Genomic DNA, 10265 nt, shown 5'->3' on the forward strand with positions numbered 1-10265 from the left:
AGGTTTGAACCTCATCCCTGGCTGTAGTACCCTTAAGCAAGGTACTTACCCAAAAATTGGTCCAGTTAAATTACCCAGCTGGATAAATGGGTAAATAATTGTAACCTTAACACTGTAAGGTGCTTTGGAGAAAAGTGTCAGCTAAATGAATAAAAGTAATTGATTGATGAGGCCAGCGAATGAGCTGCAGAAAGGGGGAGCCTGAATAGCATGTCTTTGGACAGTGGGAGGAAACCAGAGCACCCGAAGACTTACACTGCTAGATACACTACTTACACTAGGTCACTCATCCATACATCAGTGGAACACACTCTCTCTGTCACTCACACACTATGCAGGAACCTGAACAGCATGTCTTTGGACTGTGGGAGGAAACCAGAGCACCCAAAGAAAACCCATGCAGACATGGAGAGAACCCACAAACTCCACACAGACTGAGTGGGGATCGGACCCCTGTACTCTCACACTACCCAGGCACTGTGAGACAGCACCACTGCTTGTTGTGCCACTGTGTCCCATAATAAATAGCATATTCAAATATTTCCAAGCCTAATTACAGTATGCGGTCTCCACACACACACACAGTCACACACACACACATAAATCAGATGTACTCCAGTAGAAGTAACACTCCCAAGCAAGAGCCACAAAGACAAGGGTTCAGGACACGAGGTTTGCATTCACACTGAACCTTCCGACACGGGACCAATATTTATCCAGCAAAATGTCCATATTTAAATGCACTTTACTGGAATAGTTTTCTGGGAAAATAGTTCAGAGTGGCTTTTTTTTTTTTCCTTTTGTCATTAATTTGTCACAATGTCATGGCATTTGCCCAAATAGCAAATGAATGTAAGGGCAGTAATTGGTAAATCTTGTTTGACCATTCCTGTTATGTGTGATCAATACCAGCATTTTTAATTTCAAAGTGGCCTGAGATACAAGGACAGATAAGGGGGAAACAAAGACGAGCGACTGGAAGGTTTCAAGGCATATGCATTCTCAAAAAATGTGAAGAATAAGAGGGACAGCGGGGAATTTTCCATAATTGTGGTGAGAGAAGGAGTTCGCACATCAGATACTGTATGTGGGGTATAATAAACAGGTACAATACGAACAAATGAGACAAATAGAAAGCAGCAGCAAAGGAAAAGAAACAGAAATAAATAAGAGGCCATACTAAGCCATCCCATTCCAGCCGTGTGACTTGGAAGTGAAGTGTGTGAAGGTGTTGTTACAAAAAGGCGAGTCAAGCGCCATATTAGTATGTAGTGTGTGTGTGTGTGTGTGTGTGTGTGTGTGATTTAGTATTTGCAGCAGGTTGTTCTGTGACTGAGAAGACAAAAAAAATCAAGTTTATGGCCCGGTTTTTGCTGACATCCAACAGTTTGCGTGTTCACATCCTTCAGGGACTCGGTTCTTACAAACACTGGGCTTGAATTTTTTCAGTAAAAATGTGAAAAAAATCTGGGCTGTTTTTGCTAATGCACTATTAACATTATAACTCCTTTTCTGAGCAAGAAGCATCTTTTTTATATCTGCTGGATCATCCTCACTTCAGATGTCGATACAGTACAGGCATGCATCCCTCGAGTTACGATTTACGTACTCTATTTATGTCAAATTTCAGTATAACAGCTCCTGGACTTCTGAGACACAATTTTGAATTTACAGAACAAAAAAAAAAAAAAAAAAAAAAAAAAATCAGCGTAATGAAATTTTTCCCGAGTCCAAAAAAAATTTTAATTTTTCTTTAAGTGACGTGGAAGTGCAGTAATGTAGTTGGCGAGTCTGCATTTAGATCTCTCCAGCTGTTGGAGCACGTTGGTGTAAGTAGGACTGTGGGAGTGTTGCTTTAAGGGAGCGGGACACTATGGGAACTATATAAAATTCCAAGGAGTGTCTGTGGGCCAAATTGGGTTTGTTATTTAACCGAATGATTTCAGAGACAGCAGAGCAACTAGCAGGAAAAGTTTAGCCAGTGTTTTTTTTTGGATATGTATATGCATTTTCGGAAATAGTGTGTAGTTTTAGAAAGTTGTTCACAATAAACACGACATTCTCAGTAGGTCCCTGACTGTTTTTTTTGTTCATTCTTCGCAGAACTGATCAGCTGAGACGAAAAGGGAGAATTACCCCTGGGCAATAAGAGTGTAAATGTGTTTTATATTCTGCTGAAATCACAGCTGAATAGTTATACAGGTGCTTTACAGTGATACAGTTACATTTGGGAAATTTTTTTTGGTTCTTAGATGGGCTGCTAACACATTATTTTTCCCCATTTAAAATAATAGTCTTTCAGTGTCTGAAATTTCAATATCCATTCCAATTTTAGTAACAGATTAATTTAGTAAATAAAGGGATGCCTGTATATGGTAATTAACCTGGTTATTAACAGTACTACAAGGCATTACTGATACTCCACCCTCAAAGCATAATTTTTTCCACTGATAACATTACATCCCCAACTACATACAAGGCACAGTCAATAACTTCTAAGACCCGCGGCTACAACCACCGGAGCGCCACACAACAGCCAGTGTTAGAACTTACCGACTGTACCACATAGTTTGGAGTGCTGAATAATATTTCCCTACGTACTTAGAAAATTTTGCTAATCTAGACATGTTCTCTCGCATGCATAGTGAGGCTATTTCAACAAAGAATGGTTTGTTTTTACACAGCGCCGCAGCACTGCAAAAGTGTATTTTTCTCTGAAATGTAAGTCGCTTTGGAGAAAAGTGTCTGCAGAATGAATAAATGTTAACATAAATGTGTTGTTATGCAGAAATTGATAGTCTTTGGCGCAATTATGATGGCCATTTGATCAACCGATCATCATCAAAATAAATCATCTGCTGGCCGCACGCTCATATAGGGTGAACCAACCCCACCAGACTGGCCCCTCCTACTTTTGATAATTTTTCATCCTCCTGTTACAGCTGTCGTTGAAATGAGTCGACTGCTTACAAACGCCACTAATTGTCGGCGCCCTGAAATTAACCGGCTTAACGGTCCGTGGGAAAATTGCCGAAGAACAGGGTGAATTAACCCTGGGCTGTATTAGAGACAGCCTTCTGTTTCTGGTGTTCCCATCGAAAAATTAGAATTGTTTTTAAAAGTAATTACAAATCATAGATGATCACCTGTGTTACACCTTTCAACAAACTTCATTCCTAGTCATTGTCACAAGTTCTGCATTTTCTTTTCCAATTTATAGTCTATAGTCTTCATTACTTGAAAAGAAGTGTGTGTGTGTGTGTGTGTGTGTGTGTGTGTGTGTGTGTGTGTGTACTCCTGAATTTGGCTTTTGACATTCTGTTCTTTATACACTCTCAGAAATACACTTATATTTCTTCTATATATATTCCATATTTATTCTATATATATATACCCTCACTCACTGATGTCCTTGGCAAAATTAATCTGTCTGGACACACCAGAGGTGTACAGCATGTGAAGAAAACAGGTAAAACTCAATGAAACTGGCGGTCATTCGTTTCACGTGTTCGGATGCCCGGTGCGGAGGAGATCACGAAGACTTAGGGAAAGACACTTAGGTGTTTATGATCGTAAGATGTAATCGGGTCATATTTGACCAGATCTCAACCGGAGGGTTGAAATCTGGGAAAACAGAGAGAGACGGAAGAAGACAGCGGCGGTGCAGCTACATATGGAATGGAGGGGGGACGAAAACAGAAGGGGGATTTCGGCGAAGCCTTGAACATACATGAGGGACCGTTAATATAAGGAGAAAGTCGCGGTGCGGCAGCGCTAACGTGCAGAGGACAGCACAGACAGACGGGTAACAAGGAGTTCGGCGCAAAGTGAGAGCGCGGCACACGAAGTCGGGACACAGTGCGGACGGGCGGTGGACAGGACAGGTCATAAACAGCGCAGCACGAGCAGAAAGGTAACGGGACAGTGCGGGTGAGTAATTAAGTGTATGTGGCAACCCGGCGGACAGCGGCACAAGACGGTGCGGGTGAGCCGGACAGGTGAGCGCCACACAGGCAGGAAGGACTTACAGGAAGGACTTGACATCCAGGCCCCTGTTGCGGATCTGATTCATCATGTGGTCCCAGCTGCCCGGGTTGGAGCGTGAGCGCCCCCCTCCAGTACCCCTATACCGCGAGGAGCCCCCCCCGGCCGGGCTGCCCCGGACCCCCCGGGGGCCCCCCCTCAGATTGCTGCCGCTCGGCTGGCTCGTGTGCAGCTGCCCCAGGCTCTGGGACGTGGGCGGCAGGTCGTTGAGGCTCGGGGGGGGGCGGGTGCGTGAGGGGCTGCTGGAGGCTCTGCTGCCGCACCAGGGTGCGCGGTCGGGCTGCCGCCGACGACGGGATGTGCTCCAAGGTGGAGGCGGAGGAGAGGGAGGGGTCCCCGAAGCTGGGCGGGCAAAGGAGCAACAAGGGGAGGGAGGGGTGGCGTGGTCGGCGGCGGCAGGGGGAGGACCGAGAGAGGGGCGGGGGAGCCGGAACGAAGCGGCGAGGTTTGGGGGCGGAGGCGAGGCGTCCGCACGGACGGTTGGAGGATGGAGGTGACGGCCAGGCGGATTTGAGGGACAGGCAGAGGACGCGGCGCGACGGGCCGGATGGAAGGAGCACGCGGGAAGCGTGCAGAGAGAGGAGGCGAGGGCGGGGGGCACGGAGGGGGGGCGGCAGGGAGGGGCAGGCCACGTTGAGGAGAGGGAGCGGGGTGAGAGCGGGGGGCGGGGAGGGAGCCGAGGATGGAGGCAGGGCGAGCGATGGGGGGGACGGGGCGGGGGGGGACAGCAGGAAGAGGAGAGAGACAGAGAGCAGCGTGAGGCAGCAGCAGTAGCAGCAGTAGCACAAGTAGCAGTACAAGTTACAGCCAGTGTGTGTCTGCGCCGCGTGTACATGGGGGGCGTGCAGCCGCTGCGGACCAGCCTGCGTCGCCTGCGTCTGCGCGGCATGCGGATGAGCGCAATGCATCTGCGTGGCGTGCGCGTGGCTCGGATGGGTCTGCGCGGCAGGCGCGGGAGCCGGGTGCGTGTGCGCGGCAGGTGCGTGCGTCCTCGGCGTCGGCGCTCGCACCTGAGAAGTCCTGGCGTGCGCGGCCCGCGCCGGAACGCCTCGCGCGCACCGAGCCGCGTGCTGGTGGGCCGCGCGGCCGCCGCTCGGCCGCCTGTGCGCGCGGCCGTGCGTTTGCGGCGAGATCCCCATGCCGTCCCGGCGTGCGCTCCTCGCTCTGCTCCGCGCTCTTTCTCTCGGTGTGTGCGCGTGTGCGTGCGTCCCCGCCGCGTCCCTTCTTTTAAACGCTCGGCGGCACACCTGGGAGAATGGAGAGCAGCCAACCAACGCCCGCCCTGCCTCCACCCGTCCCCTTTGTTCCACGCCCTCCTCCTCCCTTCCGAGTCGACTCGTAGGTGCGCTCCCCTCTCCGAGCGTCCCCTCACGTCCCTCCTCCGGTCTCTTGCCCTCATTCACCGAAGCTCCGCTTCGGCACTTCCTCTCTAAGTTCCTGCTCGTTCTGCGGAGCTCTTCTCCTACAGCGTCACGACCGCCGCGGAGCACCGAGACCTTCCCGGGAATGGGCTTTTCGGAGCAAAGCCGGCAGAAACCGCGCGTGTCCGCCCGCGCATCCTGTCCACCCTCCACATCCGGTCCACCCTGCACTGCCCTGTCCACCTCGCGCAACAACAAAAACAGCAACAGTTTATCTTGACGCGGAGCACTGAAGATGTCCATAAAAACGGAACCCTGCACTGTCCACTCCGCATAGCACTGTCCATGCTGCACTGTCCACCCTGAATGACGCTGTCCACCCTGCACTCCCCGCTCCGTATGACACTCTCCTCCCTGAACTGTCCACCCCCCACTCTTCACCCTGGACTGTCCACAAGTTCCCTGCACCCAATAACAGCGGCTGCCGCCCTGCGGTGGAGGCTGAAGACAGGGGGTCTGCGGGAAGGACGGGCGTAAGACGGAGGTGAGGCGGACCGAACGGAGGACGGGGACTGTAGCTAAAGGCCGAGACAGAGAGGAAGACACGGAGAGGAAGAGAGCGAGCGGGTGCGAGACACACAGAGGAGGCACAGACACTTATAGCGGCACGAAAATAGAATCCAATTATAGACTTGGGGGGGGGGGTGATAGATGAGAGGAGGAGGAGAGAAACAGGAGGGAGTGCAGGGGATGCAGGGAGAAGACAACGTGGGGGGGGGTCGCGGGTTCGAGGTGCGAAACAAAGGTGTGAAATGAAGAGCGAAAAGCCGAGGTAAAAGCCTCATTCCTGCCACATGTGCCCATCTGGACCCTAAACGTGTCCCTCGACCGCTCTGCGCTTGCAGGGAAGGTAAATGAGATCCTACGCAGGGAGGCCTCGGCCGCGGAGCGCGTCCTCTCCCTCGGCGCGCCTCTCCTCTCCCCGCGTGGACGGCGGGGAGGAAGAATTAGCGCCTCCGGATATTTTTACCTCTCCCTGCTGCTAGAGAAACGCGGTAAAGGAAAACCTCGGCCGCTATTTAGGGGTGTCTTCGGCAAGCGCTGCATTTCGACTCCAAATGAACCACATCCCAGAAGGGTCACGGGTAGCAAAAGTTGGCAGTAATTTACCTCTTTCGTATGACTGCTATCGCATAAGCGCCATGTTTCGAATGTGTGTGTGTGTGTGCGCGTGTGTGTGTGTGCGTGTGTGTGTGTGTCACGGACGAGATGCTCTAACCTCTGCATTCCAGCTACGCCCTAAATTAACACACGAGCCACATTCTGATCAGTGATTTTCGCTGGTCACTTTACCCCCGAAGCAGCCGTTAAACCTCACCACTTTACCACGTTCGAGGTCTTACCACTACCATTCATTTACTTTCGACGCCACCTCGTTCCGGCACCACGGAGGCCGTAACGTGAGCGTGTTCCCTCGCAATGCGCTCGGCCGCGCTTTCGGCTGCACCGCGATTCGCAACGAACCAATTAAATTTAATAAGCTTATAAATTTACGGCTGATTAAAGAGCGACGATTATCCCGTTTAAGGACGTTTGAAAGTGTTTACGATGCGTTTGTGTTTTTCTCTTTTGCAAACGCCACGCAGTCACACAAGTGTAAGGAACTGGCTTACGATCCCTCGCGTGTTTCGTTTTCACGTTTTGCGTTTTACGGGGGAAAACAGCCGGATCAGAGGCCCGGTTCGGACGAGATGAAATGCCACTACGTTGCCGGAAGGTGTCGGGGGAGGAACTTTCGAGCTCCGGCGCGAGTGGGTCAGACATTTGGTCGGGAACACGGATCGCCAGGTTCGCGTCACCGGGGGGGGGGCGTTTCACGTGCAGCGGCGCGCCGAGGCCGTCCGTGGAACCCGGAGCTTCGAGCGTCGGCGTGCGTGTCGAAGGCACGGGGGGTTGTCGGCGGGTGTCTCGGTGTGCGTCCGCAGCACTCGCGCCTCTGCCGTCATTCAGCCCATGACACACCGCCCCACCCCCCAGCAAGCACACACTCGAGCCCACAGCCTCCCCGCAACGTTCCTGCAATGTTCGGCAGGCCCTTCCACTCACTTCTTGGGCCTCAGGCCGCCGGACTGCATGTGGCTCTGGACGGTCTGCCATCTTCCCGCCTTGCTGCCCCCCGTGACCATACTCTTGACGCTGTCACTGCGACAGGGACCCCCCCCATCCCCACCCCCGCCCGCCGCCCCCCTCTGGCCCCCCGGCACAGCCCCGCTGAGAGGGAGGGGAGACAGAGAGAGAAACAGCAGGAGGGTCGGGGGACAGAAGGAGAGATGGACAGGGACAGCGCGGTCAATGCAGTAGAAGAGCCCATAGTAAAGCACACAGACAAGCGGCGGTGGGGGGTCGGGGGGTCGGGGGGGGGGGCATGGCTGCCTTCGTGCTACAGCTCTCCAGTGGTCATGTGGAGCGGTTGGGCAGTGCCTCACAGTGCCTGGTCACGTGGGAGGGGAGGAGCTGGGATTTACTGGGGGAGCTCAGCGTGCGTCTGTCTGTCCAAGGCAAGGAGCTGTACCCGAGTATGGTAAAAAAATAAATAAATAAATAAAACAACAGCCAAATGAGGGAATATGCCTGAACTGGGGTATAAAAAACACCACCCGAACAAGGTTTTAGACCTCTACCTGAGCAACAGGTGATATCTGTGCTTCATTAAGTATATATTGAATAAAATATATAATGTATTGTTCAGTATATATATATATAATATACGTATAATAATATATTGTACTAATATGTACTTTATAAATAATATATATTATAATATATTGTACTGTAATAATATATTGGACAGCTGGTAATGTAGTGGTTACAGTTACTGCCATTAGATCCAAAGGTTGCAGGTTCGATCCCCACCTCTGGCTGTAGTACCCTTGAGCAAGGTACTTACCCTAAATTGCTACAGTAAAATGACCCAGCTCTATAAATAGGCAAATAATTGTAATCTTAACGCCGTTAAGTCGATTTCGAGAATAAATGTAATAAATCCGGTGAAAAACTCAAGTGCGGTTCCACATGTCAGCAGCTCAGCAAGCTGATTTAGCTCAGCAGGGTGTTATAGCAACGCATGAGCGACATCCCATCCAGAGTGATCCCCTGAGACACGAGAAGGTTAATAATTTCGTTTAACTCCATCTTCAGCCTGCTAAACTTTTCTTTGTGTTTACCTTAACCGAACTGGGATAGTGCACCTCCAGACAGCTGGGACCAGGACCTCCATGGGGTCTTCTTCACAGTTTATGCTATATGGCTCACGCTGCGTTAAGATCTCAACCTCCATTAGGCGATGTTTGCTAGTTTCGCCTTTATAATCTCAGTAGCAGCGGCCCCGTTTGGACTGTAAGATCGATGTCAACTTATTCAGAGCGTCTGAATTCATTTGCATTTTTTTCATAGATTTCTTTTGTCTTCGTTATTCCTTTGCATTTAAGGTGGGATTAATTCAGAAAACGGCAAGTGCCTTGTGCATTTCGTTTGTGAGCGCTTCTTAAGTGTAGCCCTGAGCGAGCTGAAGAGTATCATAGAGCCATTAATGAAGGGGAAAATGACTTATTATGTTGTGTTATGGTAACTAATGTTAACTATTGAAATACTTGTGTCCATTTTAATGGAATTTGGTGATATTTTAGGATAAATTATGTCAATTACGAGGCTCGGGAACCCATGGAAATTTTAATGGTGAGTCATGGCACTCACATCTTTGAGTAATGAGAACTCACCTTATAAAGGGTTTTTCATGAACGAATAACCTGAGCACAGCAGGGGATGACTATATCTGATGAGCAAGACCCTATAAACTACCTTCTCAGATAAAAAAAATACTTTATTGGATCCTATAGATGTCATCTATGCGATTCTCAAAGTGCGTTGTTAACTTGGGCCATGAATGGGACCCGGTTCATGAATGACTTCGCCCGCTCTGTGAAAGCAGGGTTTAAGATCCGGTCAGACATGCAGCTCTAGGTGTCTTGAGTTGCGTCTATCGAACCTGCAAGTTTAGCTGAGGTTTTAAAAGTTAAAGAATAATGAAATGCACGTTGACTAACACTATGGAAGAGAAACCTCATGCTCATGTTCCAGAGACCCAGCAGATAGAACACTGTGGCATTTGCTCTTGGTTGAGGCCTAAAACCACCCAAGCACCTTCTGGGACCTTGAATTCAAGGATTATTTGTACTCCGAAGCAACGTTTTTGTGACAGTCGCTGGCTGAGAGTTGCGGCCTGTGTGCCGAGGTAGAGGTCAGTCCATCCACAGTTTCTCACCCCAGTAAGCAAAGTCAAGATCCCTAGTCAGCATCCCACTCCCACACGGGCCAGGCCTGCTGAATGCTCTTTGCCTGTGCTTCACGCCAACCGCACCAATCACCACGAGATCAAGAATGGCAAAAATCATAGCTGAGTCAGAATATAGGCAGGGAAAACTTGCAGATGAACAGCTGCAGATCCCAACCCAATCCAAGGCACATTGCATTAGTTCCAGGAGAGCTTGCACTGACTCCAAGGATGACTGTAGAAGGACAGCCGGTTTTCCATTCCTGTTAAAGTCGAACATCCTGGAGAGCAGCAGTGGTGACCCGCGAAACCACGCATCCTTATTTTTTGGGACTAGAGCCATACATACTTAACTCAGCTAATGCAGGCTGGAGGAACCTCGCCACATGCAAGCTCAGAAGCAAGAAAAGAGAATAAAATTAAGACACATTGAGTATCTTCTGAGATTTATGGCGACCCCTGTGAACCCACTGCATGCCTCTCCAGCTGGACACGGTGAAGATCTGCAGCTATCATCTTATGCTCTTACA

General features: G+C 50.3%; 1 protein-coding gene across 2 annotated transcripts in view; it reads right to left on the reverse strand.

Moving 5' to 3' along the window:
* The window catches only part of syt7b (synaptotagmin VIIb), a 121307-nt gene that overhangs the window by 47869 nt on the left and 63173 nt on the right, over positions 1–10265 (reverse strand). Inside the window, exon 5 of one of the 2 annotated variants that reach the window (XM_029256183.1) lies at positions 7512–7676. In XM_029256183.1, coding sequence (XP_029112016.1) covers positions 7512–7676 — 165 coding nt within the window. Of the gene's footprint in view, positions 1–4028; positions 4387–7511; positions 7677–10265 lie in introns of both variants that reach the window. The other variant, XM_018763516.2, reaches the window with a different exon arrangement.

Source organism: Scleropages formosus, chromosome 11, assembly GCF_900964775.1.
Source record: "Scleropages formosus chromosome 11, fSclFor1.1, whole genome shotgun sequence".
Lineage (NCBI taxonomy): Eukaryota > Metazoa > Chordata > Actinopteri > Osteoglossiformes > Osteoglossidae > Scleropages > Scleropages formosus.